Source organism: Lacerta agilis, chromosome 11 (genome assembly GCF_009819535.1).
Source record: "Lacerta agilis isolate rLacAgi1 chromosome 11, rLacAgi1.pri, whole genome shotgun sequence".
NCBI lineage: Eukaryota > Metazoa > Chordata > Lepidosauria > Squamata > Lacertidae > Lacerta > Lacerta agilis.
In genome coordinates, this window is record NC_046322.1 from 30,782,606 (window position 1) to 30,807,376 (window position 24,771).

General features: G+C 41.0%; 1 protein-coding gene across 7 annotated transcripts in view; it reads left to right on the forward strand.

Annotated features, from left to right (window-relative positions):
• XRCC4 (X-ray repair cross complementing 4) overlaps positions 1-24,771 on the forward strand; it is a 104,916-nt gene that overhangs the window by 3,572 nt on the left and 76,573 nt on the right. For 5 of the 7 annotated variants that reach the window (XM_033163785.1, XM_033163786.1, XM_033163787.1 and 2 more), the window contains exons 2-4: positions 6,500-6,651; positions 7,015-7,167; positions 11,698-11,888. In XM_033163785.1, the coding sequence (XP_033019676.1) occupies positions 6,621-6,651; positions 7,015-7,167; positions 11,698-11,888 (375 nt within the window). In that variant the 5' untranslated portion in view covers positions 6,500-6,620. Of the gene's footprint in view, positions 1-3,512; positions 4,022-6,499; positions 6,652-7,014; positions 7,168-11,697; positions 11,889-24,771 lie in introns of those variants that run through there. The other 2 variants (XM_033163790.1, XM_033163789.1) reach the window with 2 other exon arrangements.

The window sequence follows — 24,771 nt, forward strand, 5'->3', positions numbered from 1 at the left end:
AGTTCTTGTGTGACTAGCTGTGTGCAATCATAGTCTTATGATTGTCATGGCTGTCCAGACTCCTAGCCAGACTCCTAGTCAGGTTTGGTAAGGTGTTCTCAGTATGGAAGTTGTTTGCAACAATTCTATCTGTGTGATGACAACATGGGCGTAGCCAGGATTTTTGTTGGGGGAGGGCAAGACTTTTGTTAGGGGTGCAGAACTGATGTGATTGATCCATTAGTCAAGTATTTCTATATTGTATTACTTGATCGGGTTGGGGGAAGCTGCCCCCCTTGCCCCTCCCCTCTTGGCTTAACTCATGAATGACATTGGTACCTTAAACAGTTTCTGTCATCTCAGCCGTTTTCCTTTATGGATACATTTAAAAAACGGAATTATGTAAATCGAAAATTTGATATGTACTTGCAGCGATCCAGGTTGGTTACATGAAGCAAGGGATTGGATCGCCCAGTTCCCTAAACTTCCCCTCTCCCTGCTGTACACTTTGATTTAGTTCAGATAGTCCTTTGTTATGAGATATAATTGATTTTGGACCTTCAGGAACAGTGTTTATATATTAAGTTGATAGTGGTCATGTTCCCTGGTGAGAGGAATACGTGAACATCCAAAATAGTAGGGTAATCTTGACTATTTGAAATGTTTTTATTCCTCTCCTGGCACCAGCAGACAGCACTATGCCCCTGACGTGACGGAGAGCAGAGGCACACTGGCAGGTCCTGCCCCCTAACTTGCTCTCACTAAATTATTTATTCCCCTTTTTGGTAACATTAATGTGCAAGGTATGTAGTGATTTAGACTATACTTGAAATTTGTTCATTACATTTTGTTTTTAATGTTAATTATGCTTCCTTTATATGGCAAGAGTAGAAATCAAGTTGAGTTGTCAGTAGAAGCTCCATGTTGAGTGTTTAGCTGAATATTACTTGAAATGATCCAGAAGCCTCATGTGGTTATGAGGACGAAAGCCAAATTCAGTCCCATCCACAGATGGCAGGAAACTGATTATGCCTGCATTTAAGTCTTCAATAATGTTGGCTTTGGTTGCTGTCAGTAGATCCAAAATGAAATGCACTGGAGGACTGACGTTTACTGTGTCCATGTTTGGGGAAAATGATATACAATAATGTTTACAAAAAATATTACTTTAGGTCCACCATCCACTCTCAGAAATGAAGAATGTGTTTCCTTTATTGGAGAATAAAATAAATGACCTGAGAATGTGAAATGTAGACTTCCTCTGAGACATTTTGGCAAAAGAAAGCAGAAAACATAGGAAATACATCACTACATAGAGTTGTCTATGTTTCTTTACTGTTTTGTTGTAATATAGAGGCTTAGTTAATATGTTCCCATTGAAACCAATGGGGGAAATTAGTCCCGTTTTCGGTGGTAGGCTATCTAAATGCAGCTAACTTAATCAGTCCATTGTGTGCAAACTTCAGTAAAATATCTAAATGTTGTAATACCATTTTGATAACTGTACTACTGATGTTGAGTTGAGTAATATTCTAATGGGCTCATTGCACCCCTCCCAAAAGTTAATTTCATCTGTTTGCTTTGTGGATCAAGCTGTGTGTCTGATGCAGCTCACATTAGAATATGGTTGTAAAAACTATGGCACGATCCAGCCAGAGTTAGTGAAATTCCAGTTCCATTGATTTCAGCTTGAAATATGTAAACATTTTATGAAAACTTCTTTTGAAGTCAGCAGATAAAGTGCTTATGGTTGAAACAAAACACAGTAGCAACCCATAATAGGTTATTTGTAAGTAAGGTTTGCTCAGAGTTAGTTGTGCCTATTAATTGTGCCTAAGTTAGTCATGCCTATTAATTTCAATAGGGTTACTCTAAGTAGAACACGCTGGATACAATCCAATGTTATTGTTCTAACAAGAAGAAATCATAGCTGAGTAGTTATGCGATATAACAAGTTGCTGCTTAATTATATATTTTCTGAGTTTTTAGCGGGATGGGAGGAACATAGTAATGGCTATTCTTCCATAAAGTCAAGAATACTGTGACTTGTTCTGGTTTACATTAGCTAAGATCCAGAAAGCTAGCTTAAGCATTGCTTTGTTTTGTTGCAGCCATCAGTGACCGTTTTTGTTCATATAAATTTAACCTGTAAATGCAATTTAAAACTTTAGAGACTTGACTTGCAAGTTTGAGATGCTCATGTTTCTTTGCCACCTAGGACATACACAAATCTTCTGACTGGCTTCTTTTCTACTGAACATGTTTAGTTCTGGCCTGTAACTCAGCAACAGCATGTCGTTCAGCAGAATCTCCTTGCCTTCTAGAAAGGAGACACAGTCAGCATTGGGATCAATTAACTAATGGTTCCCTAGGTTTGCTAGTACTTCCTCCAGTCCCAGCTAGCATTAGTCCCAGTGGGACATTGCTTTCCTTGCTCTTCATTGCTGAGTGGAGGTAGGACTGTGAACATCCTATTGGGTAGAGTTCTGCACTTCTAAGATGAAAGGAGGCACACTGTTTGACTGATAGTGGTCAGGGAGTACCTGTAGAGAATAGTTTTGGGGGTAGATGGAGTGTGTTTGTGTGTGTGTGAGAGAGAGAGTGCACGCGCACCACAATAGCAACTGTAACAGAGATTCTTGCTATGAATTCCCTCAGGAGTGATGGGGAAAACAGTCTTTTTTTCAAACATCCTGACTGCAGGAATGAGTGGATGGTTGTGGGGCACCTGTGTGATAGAAGGTTTGCAAGAATTTTGCCTGCTGCTTCAGAAATAATTACAATGGTACCTCGGGTTACAAACACCTCGGGTTACAGACACTTCAGGTTACAGACTCTGCTAACCCGGAAGTAGTACCTCGGGTGAAGAACTTTACCTCCGTATGAGAACAGAAATCGTGTGGCGGCAGCAGGAGGCCCCATTAGCTAAAGTGGTACCTCAGGTTAATAACTGTTTCAGGTTAAGAACGGACCTCCGTAACGAATTAAGTTCTTAACCAGAGGCACCATGCAGAATAATGATGATACAGCACATTTTGGCATGGAAACACTCTGCTGTCACACAGAATAGACCAGAAAAGTTGGCGGATTTTTTAAATTTTTTTTTTGCATTGGGTTGAAATACTGGTTTACAAGGAGGGACCGAACTGCAGAGGGGAGTCAAGATGTGTTTCTTTGCCCTGATCCTCATTAGAGGTCCCAGCAAGGCCCAAGTCCTAAGGTTAGCAGAAGGAAGGTTGGTTTGATAAGCTAATGAGACGGGACACTGCTGTGCTCCTTTTCCTCCCAGGGCAAAATGAGCTGTGGAGAAAGCTAGTTAGAAGTGCACTGTGCATTGGTTGCAAGTAAGGGGACAGGCAGATGGGGGTTGGTTGAGGCAGACTGGGACTAATGGGCAGCCCTTATGGACAAGCCTCCACCACTGCTCATATGTTTCTTGGGACATGGCAAGATCAGCTACAGTCTATGTGCCATGTGGACAGGATCAAGCTGTAAATGTAATTGTTCAAGAGTTGTAACATTTTTTCCTTTAGATCTGCATGTTCCCAAAGTATAATAGCGGAGGTTTGAGACACCTGCTGCTGCAACCTTTCTCCCTCAATCACTCTCTCAAAAGACAGTTCTACAAGCCAGAAAGGAAAAGCTGGAGTCGAAGTATAAATGACACTCTGTGGAGCAGTGAAGGAAACCTAAAAATTGGCTTCTGTATTGTGCCTGAGTGCTGTCCAAAGCAGTGTACAAAATCATTTGTCTACTAATTTTTTAAAAAGTGTCTTGTTTATTCATCAGGAATGTGGACTGTCATTGTTCGTTGAGTAGACTCCAACTAATTACATGCCAGCCAACAGCTGATTCTTACCCAGAAGGAAGCATTGCCTAATAAAGATCGTAGATGCCAACACTAAAAGACACAAAGTACTAAAGATGAGCAGCTCAATCGTCAACTGTCTGATGCTTTCAATACAGCTAGTGATGTACAAATTGGGGTGGAACTCTGTGCTTCCCACCTGCAAGCCAATCTTTCTTCCTTAGCAGTTATATAGTCAGGTGTTGATATGTAATATGATTCTTCAAACCCTTAGGGAAAAAATGCTGGCTTTCCTGTTGCTATAATCAATCAGTTTCCCTAAAGTGTTTCTTTGTATTAATGAAGGGACATAGAGACTGAGTGCTTTAATTTTCCAGAGATGGCAAGAATCTTCAGACTACAGAAGCAGCTTTATTGAATCTTTAAAGGCATTCCAGGATACTCCTCCCCATCTGGCTATTACTGGCTGAGAGATGCTTATCATAGGATTAAAAATGGGTCTTATTTACAATAGCATCTAAATGAGGTAGTGCTAGACAATATTCGGATTTTAGCAGTCTGCTTTAATTAAACAGTGATATTGTTGTAAAAGTAAAATCCCAACAGTCATTATTCAACTGGCTGTCATATCAAAAATTTGCAAAAGCTGCTTTTAAGAACTTGGGAAGTTTTTAATGTGTGTTTTTTCTTTCAGTAACAAATAGAAGCAAACTCTTTTTAATTGTTTATTTAAACATTTTCAGAAGAACTCACAAGCATTACAATAGGCTACTGGGTGTTTTAGGAACAAATGCTGAAATATGGATGTAATGTGAATGATTATGTGTTGAGGTCTAGTATTAAGCTTTTTCAGTGTAATTTCCCCACAATATCTGTGAAGGAAATGTGACTTGGAAGTGACTTTATTTCCATGGGATTCTGTAAATAACCCAAGCATGTGCTTCCATTGTGTCATGCATTAGTCCTGGTGAGAAAAAAGCACCTTTCCAAAAAGCCCACCTATACGTTAATCAGTAATCATTGCCATTAATAGCACCTAGAATCCCTGCATTCAGATAAGTGCTGCTACTTGGATGCTTCATCATGCATTTAACTTTGCAAAGCAGAAAGCTCCCTATTCAGTTTTGCACATAGTGGCTATGCACCACTTTTTCACCTTGTACCAATGGCCGAGAGGTGTGTGCCTTGCTTTTATGTAACTCATCCCCTTAGGAAACAGAATTCTGAATAGTTCTTCCCCAAGATACAACTTTCTCAGATTCCTTGAGAGGATAGACAAATCGGTCACTTTCAGTTTCTCTCAGTTTCTCATTTTTCTAAATTTAAATTGAGTTCTTCACATTTCTGCAGCAATTGTCCTTAAAAAAATCTTCATGAAAATTCATCAGCTTCAATCACTTTATTTCAGCTTTAAGCTCATATAAAACAATACTAAAACAAATACACACATTACATTTAAAAATTAATGACAACAAAAGCCTTAATAAGGATACAAAATTAAATATGGGAATTATAAAGAAATTTCGAATTCATCAGCATTTGTTATGCATTTAAAACTGGTATGCACACTTCTGCAAATATATATATATATATATATATATATATATATATATATATATATATATATATATATATATATATATTTAAATAGAATGCAGTTTTGTATGTGGCTTTCAGCATTACATGCATCTGTATGCATACTTCCTCCAATACATGTATTTTTATACCCACTGGTTGGTTGGAAAACTGTATTGCAAAATTGGGAGCAGTGTGAATTTTGAACAATAGCTGTGTTTTGGTTTGCATATTGGTAAATGTTCATTAAAATGCAAACCCTACCTGCCAGGTCATTGTGAGAACTCATCAAGATTGTTCCACCCTTAGCTGGTGAGCCTTCCTTGTACCCTTGTCTCCTTGTTTGTTATTTTCTTTAGATTGAAGAACCCAAAGGGGGAAGACAGCCTAATGTTCAACCTTGAAGCAATTAATCAATTTAATTGATTAGGAGAATTTAATTGAAAGGAGAACCCAGTTTGCTTGTTTGGAGTATGTGCACTGAAGGGGACCTGTGTTATAAGTTTGTATTCTCCCTCCATCCTGCCCCCATACTGTCTGGGCCCTGCAGGCTCTGAGGCCATCTGCATCATCGGAAACCCAGTGCAAACTGTGACTTCCACAGTGAATCAGATCCTTGATGTCTCTGTGGAATGAGAGAGAGGACCTACCTGATCTACAGATGCCTCTAGGTTTGGCATGCACTGCAAGATGATATCATTGCATTCTGTAGCCTAGATTAGTTTCTGACAGGCCTGAAATGAGCTGGTGTGGTGAATTCTTACAGGGTGGGTTGTGTCAAATTATCTTGGGTGTTTCTTTGCTTAACCATAATCTTCTATCAAAAGCTCCCCCCCCCCCATTTGACCCTTTATCTACACTGCTTCTTTAGTTGATAAAAAACTTTTAAATAAATGAAATAAACAAGGAACTTATGTGTAATTACTAGAAGCCTTTTAAGCTTTGCATTCGTTACTCTGGGTATTCATGCTCAATCAAGAGTAGAAGACTGATTTTTCACTTAGAATTCAAACATGTTTTTCCAATTGATGAGTTCCAGTTGTGATCTTTGTTATGGTTATAGTCTTTAGGCCCCTCAGCATTATTTTAAGTGAATTGCTCCTCACTTTTTTCTTTTTCCTTTTTATTACAATGCAGCTGTTTTATAAGTTAACATTTGGAGCTGAACTTCTCCATTGCCCAAGAGCAGAAGGCTTTGTTGACTTAGATCCAGGGATGCATGTGAGCAGCAGTGGCCACTGCCTATGGGTTTGCGCACATGTTTATAGTTGTGCTTAGCTTTGGGAGAGGTAAGAATCCTGACACAAAGGTCCCTCTTTCCCTACTTGTTGGCTCAAGTGAACTATATTTAGTACTCCCACCCCACTTGAATATTTATTCTAAAGTATAGTACAATCTCTTTCAGGTTATGGAGGCCATGCAGGTTTTGTGTATTAGATTTTAAATTCCTACAGGACAAATAAAGGAAGCTTAAATTATTTGGTCCCATAGAGAAATCGATACATTATCTGTATTAATTCACAGAACTATGGTTAGCATAGCTTGCCAATTTCATATTTTGTTCCTCTTCATTGAACTGGGAATAGATTTAAGTTATGTATTGTTTCTCCTCGCCCCCCCCCCATCCTCCATCTCTCAATTTTCCTAAACAGCCTTTTGGAGAACAATGGAGAAGAAAGTTGTTCGCATCTGCCCTGTTTCTGATCCAGGCACAACTTATTTTCTTCAGATAGCGTGGGAAAAAGATTTGGGCGCCGGTTTTGATGTAGTACTCAGTGATGGCCGATCAGCTTGGACTGGGAAAGGTGATGTATGATCAGATGCTATTTATTTATTTATTTATGTAATTATTTATTTCAAGGATTTCTGTCTCACTTTTCTGCAACAAGTGCACAGAATGGTATATGTGAAATGAGACTTCCCCCAGATTCTTCATTGTCAGGCCTCAAATGCATAAGCAAAAGTTCAAAACTTATAGTGTTGAACTGTAAGGCTAAGCCACAAACAGTGACTTTCCTGAAAACCTCAGCAGCCAGCCAGGGATATAAGGCATCAAGTGGGCCTTAAGGTATCTTGAACCAAAGTTGTTAAGGGCCTTGTAAATTAATACCAGAATCTTGAACTTGGCCTGGTGCCATATAGATGGTCAGTGCAAGAGTTTAAGTACTGGAGTTTTGTGCCGATGGTAGTCTGACTACAGTGCTGATGGTGCAGCCTGGTCACAGCATATTGCATCAGGAGGAGCTGTTGAGACAAGTTTAAGGGTACCCCTACATAGAGTGCCTTGCTTGCCAATCCATGATACTCTACAGTCATGCTATCCATGTGTACCAGCAGTAGGTGTCATGAACTGGTGAGGTGACAGGCAGGAGGAAGAGGATCCCAGTGAGGGGTGTAGCTAAGACTGGGACACACCGGGGCAAGCAAGGAATAGGGAAGGAAATACTCACAGGATGGCAGAGGATGCCAAGGGGTTGGGGGTCAGTGCACTGGAACCAGAGCAGCAGGACCCATCACCAGAAGCAGAGGAGCCCGTGTCTCCATTAACTTGGCAGGCTCTGAGGCATAGGGAGCAGTGGAAGTGTCGCTCTAGGAGGCTGAGTCAGGCAAACGCCCATGCCCCATCTTCCTAGCTCGCTAGGTGAGGCTCACTAGTTCTGGGAGGAGGTGTGTGATTTCCCAGCTGGAAGAGGCTTGGAACAGGTGAGGGTCACATGCCTCATCAAGTCCATATGCTGCAATCAACATGCAAAGTACAAAAGAGAAGCAGAGCTGAGGGGCAGCGTATATTCAGCTGCCCATGTTGGTAGACCTTGACTTGGATGCTCTTGGACTGCACTTTGGGTTTGATTCTGGACTGTATCCTGACTGTTGGACTTCAGATTTGGCTACTTGGATAGACCCTGAACTGCATTTCTGGACCTTGGAACTTGCTTGTGTGGCTGAACCCTGGTCTTTGAGCTTTGGACTTGACATACTGACTTGCTGCCAGGTAGGCCAGGGGATCAGGACAGTAGGTGGTTGGAGGCATATCTAGCCACTGCAGCTACCCGAGCCTCCAACAACACAGATGGATCCATGAGCAGCCACATACTGCAAACCTTTGCTTTCAGAAAGCATGCAACCCTGTCCAGAACAGGCAACCAACCAATTTCCTGGACATGGGAACCACCTACCCGCAGTGCCTGCATTTGCCAAGGATTCAAACGTAGTTTATTGACCCTCATTTAGTCTACTGTTATATCCAGGAAGTGGACTAGATATTGCATAGCCTTTCCTGATGATCACTTCTGCCATTGTTCCATTTATTCAGGTTGCAGTCCAATGGAACTAGTGTGTGTAGGGAAACTGAGGAAGAGCCATGGTGTTCTTTTTAGGTTTTCATCACTGTATAACCCAGAGTTGACAGGGCAAGCTCCTTTTAAAACTGAGCAGTGGCTTGACTCATGGGGTGACACAGAAGAGAAATGTGTTATTGGTTCATGCCTGGATATAAATGACTGTTCTGCATATATAGCTTTAGAGGTTAAGTGGTTTACGAAACGTCGAGTATTTGAAGTGACCTTGTAGAGCTTGTTGGCAGGAAGAGTATTACACATATGTGTATGTAAAGTAAGTCTGTTTGCGGGTCCTTTCTTTATGCCTGTTTTGTGTTGCCAAGTGTGGGAAGCAATTGTTCTGGTGATCATCATACTTGGGTGGGTGGAAGTTGCTAAATCCTAAAGCTTGTCACCCTCCCAATGACTAATGGACATCAATAATCTACACATTATCTGATTTTCATTGTGAGCCATTTTCCCATGGTTCCTTTTCATGCTGTACTCTATAGTATTACCCTGCAAAACTGTTGTGGGAATTATAGATGCCATTGACAATTTCCATAACAACTATGGATACTTATAAAAACAGAAATTTTTACCAGGTGTCAAATGGCCCTGGACAAACAGTGTTCAAAACTCCCATTGTTCTAGGCACATTTTGCGACTGGGAATTTCATTAGCATGAACAGTTTTTGAGCTCCGGACGCAGTACTGCGCCTAAGATTTCAGATTAAAACTACAGAGTGGAAGGAAAGTAAGACCTTTTTCTGCCTCCCCACTTCCAGTTACTCCCAGAAGACTGGAGAAGAGACCCTCTTAAGAATATTAGGGGGTGGGCATGGAAAGAAGTAGACCAGGGGTCCCCAAACTTACCTAGCCTTGGGCTGGTTCCACCGGCGCCGATCGCGTGGCGGGCCGGAGGGCAGGGGAGCGCACGCCCATATGTGCGCACACTCGCTTTTTCCAGCATGGCGCAGCACCAGAAATAGCTTGTGCGCATGTGCAAGCGTCATTTCTGGCGCACTTCTGGTGCTGCATTGGAAATAGCTATTTCTGGTGCTGCGCCAACCCGGAGATGGGCAGTCGTGCCACGTTGGTAAGAGCGGGCGGTGGGGGTCATCGGGGGGGCGGGTAATTGGCCCGCGGACCTTAGTTTAGGGACCCCTGAACTAGACCATATGAAAAATGAACATAATATTTTAGCTGAAGTTCGTTCATTTTCAGTTTTGTATTCTTATTATTTAAAAGCGCTCCTAGACATTCTGTTGCTGTACCCATAGCCTAGGTTTAAGGTGCCATTTAGCTCCTAGCTTTCATATCTCAGTTTCTAACATTGTGGACAAAACATCCTTTGAGGAGCCTCCTCATTTGTCAATTGGCTCTGTTGGGTTTACCTGCTGTTGTATTACAAACAGCACTTGGCAGCTCAGTCTAACCACCATTACAATTTCTCACAATGCCCCAGAGTGATGCTATATATCAGGGATGCCCCAACAGGTTGATCGCGATCTACTGGTAGATCCCCGGGAGGTTTTGGTAGATCGTGGTCGATCGCTGGGTCCCTAACCTTAGCATTGGTAAAGCCCCACCCTCCACTGTTGCACGATCTGCTGAATGGAATACAGAGTTTAGTAAGTGAGGCTGTTTGTTTCCCCAGCGATCTGTTGGTGAGTGGCTGTTCCCCTTTCTCCCTAAAAATGGCCAACAGCTAAGCCTTGAACTCCCCCAGAACAGGGCTATCCTCGTCCATTAAAATAGCTCAACAACTTTTACCTACCCCCCCCCATGGGATTTCCTCCTCCCTAAAAAAACCAGGAGTAGATCACTGCCAGTTTTTAATTCTGTGAGTAGATTGCAGTCTCTTGGGAGTTGTCCACCCCTGCTATATAGGACCATTGGTATGAGATGAATTTGACAGCTAGATGTCTGAGCTGGGGAATTAATATGGCTGTTGTTCTGAGTGTCAGGTCAGATGTTTTAAAGGGGAGCTTGGACCAAATACTGGCGCTCGACTCTGCTTTGGGGCTGAGGCCTCAGCAGCTGCCCAAGGGTGTCAGGTGCTGATACTGGCCCTGACTCCTAGTCATTAAGAAGAGGGGTGATGCATATTAATGGAATGTGCAGGGTGTCACCATGGAGAAATGGCTCACCACAAGGATCGGCAAATGTGTAGGATGGCTCTTAAATGGATCAGTGTTGAAATTTGGGTGGCGGTACATGCTGGTTTTGGAAGACCTGTTGAACTAAACCTAACTTTATTTGTGAATTGGGTTGAGTGTAAGAGTTAAGAAAGAAAAGGAGCACAAAAAATAATTGAATAATAACATTAAAATACATTGCAGTGCAATATAAAAGGGAGATATCAAATTATCTGATCCCAGGCATATGTTTACTAAGCCCATAATGTTTACTTCTAGGTAGAAATGTTGAGCTTACACTATCAAGACCAGTGCCAAAGTGCGTACTTGTTTACTCTTCAAATCATCCACATGTTTTGGTTTGATGCTTTCCTTAACATAGGATTGTGAAATGGGCTTTGAAATCATAGCGTAACTTCAGATGGGGTAAGCAAAAACTAAATTGAGTTGTAAAGGTTAAAAAAAATAAGATAAGGAGCATTAAAGAAGAGAGCTGATTCAAATACTACTGAGCTCTCTAGAAAGGTCCTCTAATCCTGTGAGGTTTGGTTCGAATCCTGGATTTCAGGCTATAATCCTTGCAGAGTTATGTGCACCTAAACCATTTTATTTTAATGGGTTTATGTGTGCCTCACCTAGATATAATCAGGCAGTTCATATTTCTTTAGCTTTAGAAACTTTTGAATCATAGTGGTGATTCTTAATCACTTGCTTCAGCGGTCAGCAGCAATAAATTGACCTATAAAGTGTTTGGTAAATTACAGAATGTGATAAGGGATGGAATATAAAACAACCATGTCTTGCCTTATTCCATACTTTGAAGAAATCTTGTAAGAAACTGCATTGTGACAAAAATGTGTGTGGAATCTTCCAACAGTGCCTGAAGAAGATATTTCCAAGGAAGCTGCTGACATGGAAATGGAGCGAGAGAAATACATTGGAGAGCTTAAAAAAGTGTTGTTATTTGAAGGAGGACTGGCAGACAAATACAATTTTGATATTTCTAAAGGAGGAGTGGATGGAGAGTGCCTCAATTTTTCTTATGAAAAGAATCTGAAAGATGTTTCTGTAAGTATTGCTTTATTAAGAATTGTTACATTATGGTTTTCCCAAGAGAGTTTCAGTATAGCAGACTATTAATCTTCAGTAATACTGTATAGTGGACACTGCACAGCAATTCCTTAAACTTTATTTTTCAATAATTCTGTAATGGGCAAGATCTGTGAGGTTGTTTTTAATCGGTACAAGGATTTCTTTGACTTTTTGAGTCAAAAATTTAAGTAAAGCAAGAAATCATTTTGTTAAACATACATTAAGTTTGAGTTATTGTCTGAATCCTAAGGAGTAAAAGGCTATATAGTTACTCTGATGAAGGCAACAACAATGAAAGCTACGGAAACGGCTTAAATTATAATGTAGCTTTGTATTTACCCTCCTCTTGGGAACATAATCTGAATGAATTTAATTTAATTTATTACCACTTTAGACTATCTGGCGTGATTTGAAAAATGACAGAAGTTTCTTGTAAGTTACCGTACTAGCATTGATAAATAAAAATATTTATCACATGAGGTAAACAGAGGCTTGCCAGATCTCTAATTTTTTTCAGACCTGGTGGTAAACCTTTTATATGGATTTTAGTCACTAACATTTCTTCACTAACTCACACTCAAAGCTACACATGATGTTAATGTTATGTAGTTTTGTCCCTTAATGCTTCATCTATTTATTTTACTTTAAAACAACTGCTCAGGCCATAGACACCAATGTGATATCTGTGGATACGTATGAGAGAGAGAAAGATTAGAATTTTTTTCTTTGACATTTTACCATCTTCTAATTGTCCTTCCCAACAGTCCACCACCTCTCATGGGAGTCTGTTCCACTGTTAAACAGCTCTTACTGTCAGAAAGTTCTTTCTGATGTTTAGTCATAATTTCCTTTCTTTTAACTTGAGGTCCTACCCTCTGGAGCAGGAGAAAACAAGCTTGCTCCATCCTTCATGTAACAGCCCTTTAGATATTTGAAGATAGCTATCCTTTCTCCACTGTCTCCTTTTTACCAGGATAAACTTATCAAATTCCCTTCACCGTTCCTCATAAAGCTTGGTTTCCAGACCTATGATCATCTTGGTCGCCCTCTTCTGCACACATTCCAGTTTGTCCATATCCTTCCTAAAGTGTGGTGCCCAGAACTGGACATAGTACTCCAGGTGTGGTCTGACCAAGGAAGAATAAAGTATACTGTCCCCTTAATCAGGACAATTTACTTCTGTTGATGCAGCCTAGAATAACATTAGCTTTTTTCTGCTGCATCAGGCTCTGGACTCATGTTAAGCTTGGGGTCTTCTAAGACCCCCTAGATCCTTTCCACATGTACTACTGGCAATCCAGGTGTCTCCCATCTTATATTTGTGCAGCTGGTTCTTCCAGCCTAAATGTAGAACCTGATACAGTATTTGTCCCTACTGAGATTCCTTTCTGTAGTTCTGTTCCCATAGTTCTAGTCTCACTGAACCATGAAGGTTCCAAAAGGTGGCTTACCAGGCAAGCAGACCAGACCTGGGAAGCTGTGCTCATCAAGGCTGTTGCATGAAAACTGCACTAAGATCAGACTGCACTCTTTAGTGTACATCTTTGGAAATAAGTCCTGTTGCCTTTATTTATTTATTTGTGTGTGTGTGTGTGTGTGTGTGTGTTATCTTCATGGCAACCCAGTGGCTTGCCCAAGGCCACCCAGTCAGCTTCATGGCTCGATGGGGATTTAGATAAGGAAATCTTGGTATGATTGAGACGGACAGTCTTATATAGTGGTGATGACATTAACCAGTGGCATTATCTGTGCTTTTGAAGTGTTAACATTTTTCATAACAGGATGGATAATAGTGATGGGTTGTTAAAAGTTAACTTGCTAAGCATGTGGATAATTTGCATAACTATACTAATCAGGAAGGAGGTCTGGGGAGCATAACATAGTAGGCTATGGGCCTCCTTTAGTTGAAAATCTCAAGGTAACCCAGTTAATTTTATCTACTATATTAGATGTAATAAGTTAAAATGAAGGAAAGGAAAATAAGGGCTGTTGACTGGGGAACATGTACAGTTGGCAAAATCTGTATGTCTTTGGAAATACTTGCTGGAGGAAATAGTGGTAGTTTAGTTTGAGTCATTCTGCAATAAACTAGACAAAGCATTGGAAAATCTGCGCCTTGAAGCAGTCTTGCATTGGCATTGAAATGCATTTCATGACCTAATTAGGTGTTTTGCATCCTAGAAATTTATAATTCTGTGACAGCTAGCCCACACATGGCGCAGACATGAAAAGTCTTCCAGGCAACGATGTTGTAGTGAAGTACAATTCATTCAAGTCAATTCAAAATTCAAGCTAGTCCTCCTAAAATTTGATCTTCAATGCCCTGTGAGTGTTGATTTCAACACTGGGCCCACTGAGATGTAGATTTGAATGTGACTCCAATTGCACATCTCCAAGAGCTGCACCAATATAACTTGTTTCTCTTTTGGCAGTTTAATTTTTTGCATTATGAGACTCAAATAGATTAGGAATCGGGGGTTCCTGTTTTGTGGTTTTATATTTTGGTGTTTTTTTGTGAACCACCCTGAGACTTCCAGTTAAATTCAATAAATAATAATAATAATAATTTGACTTTAATGAAAAGAGCAAAAGAAAACTTCCTTTGCCTTTCTGATTATGATATCCCAGATATATGTGTTATGCTGTGAAATTGTATTTGATGTATGCCAGAAGATGATATTAATGTGCAATGTAGGGAACTAATAAAGAAAGCTTGCAGTTGCTACCAATAATTATTCTTCCTATGGAAGAAAAGGATTTACTATACTGTAGACAGAATGTTACAACTTCATAATAGTTTGATAGCCAGAAGTAATGTTCAAAACAATTATTGTGTTGTTTAAACTATGTTATGAAGAAACAGAACAAGTATATAACACTGCCTCTGTTTCTGTGAAATGTTTTGTTCTAAGTCCACTGAACTTTCAGTCAAAGGACACGAGGCTTTCATATACCAGAAAATACTAGAGATCTGTATTAGTTGCATCTGAAGCTACTAAATTATATAATACCATTTATTAATGACTTTGTCTCTTAAGACAGCTGTCTTTTGTTTTAAGAGTTTTTAACATGCTGCTGTTTGGAAACCTTAGACTGGTAAGGGCAAACTAGACTGTTGAGAATTGCATTAAAATAACAATAGACTTGGTACACAGTAGGGCTTGTGTGTCAAAGCAGCTGCAGAGCAAAATGGGCCACACACACTGAGAACTCAGTAAGGGGCCATTGAGGCTCGGCCAGCTAAACTGCTGCCACCTAAACAAACACCATAACAAGAGTCAGTGATTTACTGTTTGATCTAAGTAGGTGACCACTTGGAAGTAAATCTTTCCAAGTACTTCAGCTAGGAACTCTCTGCATATAACAAATAAATGGGACTCCTGCAAGACTTTCTCATTGGAGGTGGCAATTAAATTGATTAAAGACCTCTTGATAAGCAGCATTTGAGGGCTAGCAAACCTTTCTGTATAATAAGGTGGCAAGTATTGTATTTTCTTTCTGCCTTCATCTCCGCTTAAGAACATTGCTAAAATTTTAGTCAATGAAGTTCTGTCAGCATGCGGAAAACGACATGATTTACTAGGCTGAAGAAAGAAACCCACATAATTTGTTTCAGCTTGTCCATCTTTTTTGTAGTGTGTTCTTAAAATACAGGTCACAGGACAGAATTTTCAAATGGATTAAAGCATCACCAAATATGCATGCGTATATTTTCACATATCCCTCTGTACCACCACCAACTAGAATTTGTGTGCATTTCAGAGTTTCCCATATGGTAATGTCAAGGACCCAAAGGCTCTGAGTTGTGCTTTCCTGTTTTGGGATACATGCTGGGCATTATAGCTCTTGATATTTCAAGTCAGTGTTTACATTTTCTTGTTCAGCTGAGTTAAAATAACTTCTTGTCATGAGGAAAATCTTTAAATCATGGGCTAGTGACAAGACTTGGTTTCCACAGAGGGAGGAAGAGAGAAAGAGAAGAAAGAGATGATTATGGATCATCAAGTGCATCATGACTGCTCTGCCACATCATTCATATTGTTAATTTTTTTTAAAAAAAATATAAACCTACAGGACGTAAAATTTTTGCCTACAATTTGCCTTTGCCAGTGTTCTGCATCTTCAGAGAAGGAACTCATGCCCTATTAGATACTATGGAAACAGCTTCAGGCTCAAACTGTGAATTTCTAGCATTTCACATTCATGAAGGCAAATGTTTAAATTTATTGGTTGCACAAAAAATTAAATCCTCATTACTTCTATTTCTGATAGTCAGGCTTGAGTGCCAATGCATATGTAACAAAAATGGTACCACCCATGTGCAAGCTCTGGGGAACCCAGCATGTTTGGGGGAGCCCAGATGTGCAAGTGTATGGGGAAGAGGAAGTGAATCTCTAAAGTGAATTCCCCCAAACAGCCCATTGTGCAGTGAGCATGCTCAGTAGCCACCAAATACTGACTGTGGGGTCTAGAGGATCAGAAATCAGGTAGAAAGACGACTGGAATGGAGTACGCTTGGCAAGGGCATGGCTGGGTGACTGGAACAGTTAACAGAAGCAGGGAAACTAGAACAGTTAACAGGACATTTTGTCATATGATATTTATGGCTGGATTCAAAAAGAATTTAATTTTTTTGCTTACAAACATGGGAGTCTAGGGAAGACCTGTGAGGACAGAGAATGATAAAAGGGTGGGGGGCAGTTTTGAATCAGTGCCATGCTTGTTTATTTGCTTGCTTGCTTGCTGCTGCTGTTTAAGAAGGCACCTACTAAAGAGAGAATAGTATACAGGGTCTTTTGTATCATAAAAGTCATTCCAGGACTATTTGGATTCTGGCCACCCTATAGATGGTTTTGCTCTTTGCCCCTCTGCCAGATCACTGATTTAAATTCACCACAGTTCTGGTTAGCAATGTCAGTTCCTGAACCTTAGCGTTTTTGTCTCTGCAGCTAACAGCAGCTTCTAAGGTGGAGGAGCAGGGTAAAATTCTCCTCACCATGTTGTAGTCAAATCCCTTCTCCAGTGGATGCTTCTTGAAATATGCTGCAAGCTTCACATCCAAAAATTATGGCCGTATATTTACAGGCATTGATGGACCCATCCTTTGTAAATTTGTACAGTTACCTGTATTAGCTAGTACTGTATTGCAAAAATATCTAAACTGGTGGCCATCATAATATTTCGTAGTGAGATTTCGTAAATGAAATATCTGTCATGTGAAGAAGTAAATTAACATTGTGGTTCATCTTGTTTACCTACCTAAATTATTAAAAACTTTTCAAAAGCAGTTACTATATTTCTAATCTAAGAAAACTGTTTTACACCAGTGATGTTTCGTTTCGTAGCCATTTTTTCCATTCCCAGAGAAGCTATACCTTGTGCGTAAGAAGACTCAGAGGAATCTCCTGGTAGCTGGAACTCTGACTCCCATTACTAGAATGAGATTTAAATTAAACAAATGGCCCTGATTCTATGTACATTGGCCATGGCCCAGCATATAATGTCCTGGGAGTATTGTCAAATATCAACAACCTCTACATCTGGCAAATGACAATTCCATTCATGGGCACAGTTATATAATGAATGTTAGGGAGCGGGTGGCGCTGTGGTCTAAACCACTGAGCCTCTTGGGATTGCCTATTGGAAGGCCGGCAATTTGAATCCATGTGACGGGGTGACCAGCTTCTGCCAACCTAGCAGTTTAAAAGCATACTAGTGCGAGTAGAAAAATAGGTACTGCTGCAGCGGGAAGGTAAATGGCGTTTCCATGCACTCTGGTTTCCGTCACTGTGTTCCGTTGTGCCAGAAGCAGTTTAGTCATGCTGGCCACGTGACCCGGAAAGCTGTCTGAGACAAACGGCAGCTCCCTCGGCCTGAAGCGAGATGAGTGCCGCACCCCATAGTCGCCTTTGACTGGACTTAACTGTCCAGGGGTCTTTTACCTTTACCTTTACCTTTACTTATATAATGAATAGTGGTATGTCAACTACAGGCTTCTTTGGATGAAGCTAATTATTGGATAGGGCTAATTATCAGATCTCATTTCACTATGACTTTTTATCTGTTTCGGGGGCAGAAACTGATCTGGTTGAACTGGGTGACAACCTTTGCAATTGTGTCCCTGCCCATCCCCTGCAGCATCCCAGTAAGCATCATTGACACTGCTGTGGGAAGGTTGTGGACCACAGACTTTTCTGGATCACCTGACAAGGTTGGGAGCACTGTTTTGTAATGTTTCCACTTATCTGTTGAGCAAGTTCCAAACTTAATACAAAGAGACAGGGATTCTACTGGACAGGGATTTGGAATTCAGTGTCAGAATTATGTGGCTCTTAGTGAGATGGTGGTTCAGTGAATCTGGTATCTGGCGTCAGTAATGGGTTAGATGAACACCTGTGGACGAGCTCACTCTAGATATGACTGAGATGTTAGTGATTTGTGGCCAGTTGAACTTCTGGTTGTGGTTATTATTTATTGAAGGATCAGGTTTATAGCTTGGAAAATTTTGGTGTTTGGTGTTTCTGGACCTGGCTTTTATGTTTAGGTGGCATATGTGACCAAGAGTATTTTTTCAATCCAGCTTCCCCAGTCTGCTAGCTCTAATCTCTTAGCTATGGTGTTTGGTCCACTTGTTGCAGGTTTTGTCGAAAGGGTTGAAGTTCATTCCTTTTCAACAAAAATCTTTTATGTTAAGTTTGCAACTCTTCTTTGCATCTGGCCTTCTGACTTATCTGACAGATGGGAAAAAGCACTCCTAGCCAGATAATTTCCTAAAGATTTAACAGCTGTTGATATGAAACTTAAACTAGCAAACATTATTCATACTCCTCATAAAAAAACATTTTTGTATGATGATACAAAAATAATGAATATTTAGAACTTGGAGCATAAAATTTATATGGAGAGAGAGAGAGAAATACAGTTTTGAGGAGTATGTAAGCAATTAGCTAAGTTCTTGAGAAATCGCTTGCTAGGAGCCCTCCAATATGGAGGGGAAAGCAAACTTCATGCTATTCCGTTGGTGCTTGTTGAGTGCTGTAGCTACACCAGCACATGGCAGCAGGGAATGTTCATTGGCTCTTTATGTGAAGCAGATGGTGCAAGAGAATTATGTGGTGTTCATGTAAATGTGGGTATCAGAGGGGTAAGTCCATATCAAAACTTGTCAGCTTTTTCTCATGGTTGGCAGATAGCGTGGCATTGTCATTTGTGTGTGTCTGCCTGCTCTCTGTGGTATCTCTTTGGGCTACCCTTTCTTGGCATCTGGTGATAATATGTTTTCCTTTAGTATTATGCTTTGGGATTTTATTTTTGCACTGCTACAACATGGCTTCCCTCTGTGTCTGCTCCCACTTTACCCAGATCTGGCACAGTTGCAATGCCCTGCGTTGCTTTGCTGGTGGAACTTAAAGGTGTGCTTGCGGTCACAATCCCAGTTACCGTACATGGTTGTGGTGTTCACTTTCTGTGCTTAAGAACTAAAAACTAAACCAAAGGGAAACATCCAAGGTGGAGATCTTTCTATTTGTTAAGTAATCTTTTTTAAATGCTTGATCATAACCAGGCAAGGAAATTCATAGTCATCTGTGACCAGAAGAAGACCTTTAGGGCTAATGCTGCCTTTAGAGTAGTGATGATAGCCATGACGGGTTAAACCCAGGGATATTGAAAGCTTGTGGATTTTAATTGCCATGTAATTTAAATCAGACGTGCCAGACAGTATTTGTATAACATTTTAAGCACAAAGGTTTGTGCCTGGCATGCTTCCAATGCTGCATGTGTTCCTCAAATGTTGTTTAGTCATTGCAGTATATTTATGCTATCTAGAAACACATGTATTTAGTTTCCTGAACAATGAGCTTTAATCAAGGCCACCTCCTAGAGATAGACAACAAGGACAACAAGTATGTAGCAAGTACATTGCCAGGATAGAAATTAAGTGTACATTTGCTTGAATCTCCTCTAATTCTCCCCCTCCCCCCTGCACAATAGTTTTCTAAGTTGGCGAGGGGTGGGGTAGAGTGGGGGGTGGGATGCTAAAGAAGTTTTGGGCAGAGGATTTACTCATATCGGATTTTATAGTTTGGACAGTGGCCAAAACATTAAAGCACTTAAGGAAAAATAAAACGGAAGTAATTGTCATCCGTGAATGCTTGTATCGGCTTATTGCTGGTCCTTGTTGTTCAGCTCTGCATTTCTCACAACCTGCTGGTATAAAATTTCATTGTAGTTTTCCAGTGCTAATGGCTGTGATCCAGAAAAATGCCTGGCTAGAGTCTCCCCCACCCTGCAAAGGGAACCTCCCACGTCGAAAACTACTTTAAAATAAAGCGGAGTTTTGAAACCAATTCATAATAGTGGGGGTGAGGAAAGTCTGGTCATGCATGATGTCCGCAAGCCCTTGATTGCCAAAGGTCCTTTCTGCATGATACTCACTTTTTACAAAATAGGTTGATAGTTGTATTATTGTTCTGGTATTACTTAGAAGCATACACTTACGGGATAGTCCTCTGTGCAAATAATGTCATATGGACTCCACCTTTTAGGAACAGTAGCTTGGTTTGTATTGATAGAGTTTGACCAGAAATTGTGGTTTGTTTGTTTTTTTTAAAAAAATATGACCCTCCCCACCCTTACACAAGAATACTTTGACCCAAAAATTGCTCATAGATCTAAAGTGTTGGGCCCAGCCATGCAGATAATTTTTTTCTTGCATTTTTTTCAGGGTCCCAGCCATCAGTAGTGTAAGAAACAGGGAAGTTCTGTCCTTTGGTTCAGTCCTGACTTTTCTGACCATAGGCAAGTTCCTAATGTACACCACACAATAGCACTCTCTCTTGTAAGGTGAAACAAACTGTCATCCAACTGGTTGTGTGCCAAAAGCAGAGAGTGAGGGCAAACTGGATGACTCACATAATTATTGCCTGTGTGAGTTTGGAGCCAGTGGCCACACCTCAGGCACGGCTTTGACTGGCCTCCTAAACCAGGGGTAGCTGATGGATCTCAAACATTCAGTGAGTTAGGGACTTCCCCTGCATGTGAAGACAGGCTCAAGTGGATTGAGTGGACAAGACCAAAAGTGGGTCCAACGGTCAAGAAGGCAGTTTCTGCATGAGCTGTAGAAGGAAGTGAGGGGCAACCTGGGATGGTAGCTCATCTAGGAAAAGGAAAACTGCTCCAAAACCTCCGCTGCCTTGCAGTATATCTTAGTGAGGGGGAGAAAGGCAAAGGTGTAAACCCTACACAAATCCGGAGCACAGTCCCTAAGGTGGTTGGATGGCACATTATATGCTTCCTTCTGGTAACTCCTGCAGCCCAAGCTGGTGCCAAATGTATTGCTTTCCTTTCCTTTGAACCACATCAGCAAGGCTGGCGGGGGGGGGGGGGGAGTCTTGTTGCCTGGGCAGTCTAAGGACTTCCATATACGCTGCTCAGGCTTGAACCCTGGAGAGGTCACTTTGGTTCTGCTACTGCAGCAAAAACAACATGAGAGGCAGCAGTCATCAGTTACTGGTCTGTGCAGCCACAGCAGGCCCTGTGATTCTCCAGTGGTTTGACTTCACCTTCAGAGGTGCACTCCATTGTCTCTTGAGACAGACAAATGCCAACAGTGTTTCAAGGTTTGAAGTGGTTACGTGAAGAGGTCCATGTGTATTAAAACTACATATTATAAGGGAGTGCAAAAGGAAACTCAGTACTGTTCATTCATTCCCCATGTGGTAAAACATGTTTTGGTAAAAGTATTAATTTTAGTGGAAAGGAGGGATGGAAATAATCTTAATAAATAATGAAGACCACTTATAGTAGCCTTTGTCAACCTCACACTTTCCAGCTGCTTTGGACTAGAACTCTCATCAGCTCCAGCTTGCACTGGCTGGGGCTGACGGGGCTCCTTCTGACTGTGCATCATTGTCCCACCACCAGTATCCTGACTCTGAGCCTTCTTCCCCTGAGCATTCCCTTGGGGGGTTCCCCATCTGCTGCCTCCTACCACTTCTCTGCAGCCAGCCAGTCCACGACAGCATGCAAAATCATAATTCAGGAGTTCCTTGTCTCTCAAGGAGCAGGGAACAAAAGCATATTTCAGGTTCATTATTGAATGTTGCATCTCCCTATCTGGAAGGGGGGAATGGGCATCCTTGAGAAAATGGAACTGAAACCTGCCTGGAAGCAATAGCTCTGTGTGTAATTGGCCCAGTTTGCTCATCACTTTAAACCATTGTTTAAACTATGGCTTCATGTGACGTGTGAACCAGGGCATTATCACTAGCCATTTACATGTTAGTTGAAAAAATGTGATTGCATTAAAGGTTATTGTGGGTGTGATACTGAATATGCTACTTGGAAGTGCAGAGAGCAGAAATCTGTTCTTGTTATAACAGCATCCTATAAAGCAATATATTGTGTGCCAAATAATTTATATACCAAATAGTCATGTTTTCTTTCAGTTCTTACTGCGTTGTGAACTCCGTGACTTTTTCATTTCTGGAAACTTGTTTTAGGCACCTATGACCAGAGAGCAAGATTATGCTTTCATGAGCCCAGTGGAAGCGTTTGGCACAGTAAAAACTCCATGCTCAAGTATCATGAGAGCAGTCATAGTTACACAGAACTTCTTGCAGTTTATCAGAACTTTTATTACTTTCTCTGCTTGAGAATATTACAGACTGTGGATCAAAGTCTAAGGATAGCAGTGGGGATCTTTCCAAAGGTTTCTAATCTCTCATTATGCCTTCTTACGAACCTTGGCACTTTGGAAGAGGAACTTGAGTCTGATTTGGATGATGAAACAAAAAAGTTTATTCATATATGTTGACTTTAGGATTTCACAATGTTATGGCCTTGATAACAAGATGTCCTGTCCTTGAATGTCCTATGAGGGCAAGCTGATAAAGCATGACTAATTCATTGAAATGGAAGTGAAGGGGAAGAAACAGAGCCTCAGATTTGTGCTTGAAAAATAGCAATTTGTTCTTATTTGAAGATTTCTGTCGAAACATTTGTAAATTACATTCAGGATACAATCGTGGTATATATACATTTTGTAAATAAAGAGATAAATAAGAGTGCTGAGACTGTGAACAAGGTTAAATATACTAAAACAAGTTTTTTCTTCAGTTCAGGAGTAGGAAACCTGTGGCTCTTCTAATGTTGTTTGACTCCTAATGGACTAATGTTCAGGAATGATGGAGCATGTAAGCCCAGCAACATCCAGAGGGAAACAGGTTATTCACCTCTGCTTTGGTTAACATATGCATGCATTAATAGGCAAAACTGAAATCGGCTTATTTTCTTTTTTCTGAGGGTTACATCTGAATAAATATACAGGCAACTTGCATTGCACACATTTAACTTGCATGATTTCAGCTTTATGTGCCTGGCAGCCGTCCAGCTGAAATTGCACAAATTAAATGCACACAAGGTGGAGAGCTTAAAAGCTCTTCCCACACTGGGTTTTCCTAGTGCACCAGCTTCAGAAAGGTAGAGGTATTGATGTGGAAGCAATTCCAGGTTGTTTTAATTGCAGGGATTGTTCATAAATCTGAAATCACATACAATGTAACCTCATGTATGTTGCAAGGTGACGGGGGCGGGACACAGATTCAAATGCATGTTGATGTTTGGTGTTCTAATACCTTGCAATGCTTTTTACCATGGAAAGTCATCTTGGGCCGATCTCGGCATAGGGGGGCGCCGCCAAATGTCACCCCCCTCTTCAGGCTGAAGGGAGGTGACATTCAGTACCCACCCAACTCCCAAGCCTACATCGAGCTGGGGGAAGGGGGAGAGCTGCAGCAGCTGCTTCACCGCTTTCCGTTTTGCTGCTCGCTGGGCTTGGGGGAGTCATGGGCGGGGGGCCCCGCGCCGAATGTCACCCCCCTTCAGGATGACACCCGGGGCGGCCCGCACCCCCCCTTCCTACACCCTTGGCCGCAGCTGACCAAGGCAGCTAGTGTTTGTGATATTCCTGAACGAAAACGGAAGGATGTGTGGGCCTTGCCATAGGAAGGAGCCAGGGCTATAGTCTTGTCTCCTGCTCCAGGGCTAACTCGGCTGCTGTCTGAGAAGGGTAGAGGCAAGCAAGTGAGCAATAAATAAAAGCCTGCCAATGCAAAGAGAAACTACACATGTAATATAGTGTACCTTAACATTGCATTGTCTAAAAGTTTGAAATTGATTTGTGGCCTGACTACCCCAGCTTTTCCCCCCAAAGTCTTTGCTTCTATTTCCTGCTCCTTGAACCAGATTTTCTCTTTTCTCCCCCCACTCCCATACTTTGCCAACAACCCTTTACAAATTAACTGAAAGAAATAGCTGTTGATTCTGCCTTGGGTATACATTTTTTTTAATGTTTCTGACGTTCCTCACCATTTACTGTTTTACAGCCTGCATCCTGCATATTGCTACTCTTTTTCTTTTCTTTTCTTTTTAAGTTGGGAAAATGATATCGGAAACATGTTGGTCAATATATCCCTGCATTAAGCTAGAACAGCTGCAGTTCAGCTTTTTCGTCCTGAAAGCTTGTGGGATTGGCTGAAGTTCATTTTGGATCTCACTAATTCTTCACGCATTTAGCCTTTTGTGTTCCCTTTGGCTCAATTGTGCAGGGGGGAAAACTCTTTCTAAAAATGTTCTTAAGCTGCAATATTTAAAGTAAACAGACTGCATTGCTGTGGTAACGAGACAGCACCCATGAATTGTATCGGCTTCGTAAACTGAAAAAAATATTTAAGTCGTTCATCTTGGACGGTAATCTCCACCCAGGTTTGTATTTGTCAAAATACAGTTTTCCCCTTCATTACTTGTTGACTCAGTGTGTGATCTTGTGATGTCACCTGCTACTTCCTTGTTGCAAAAA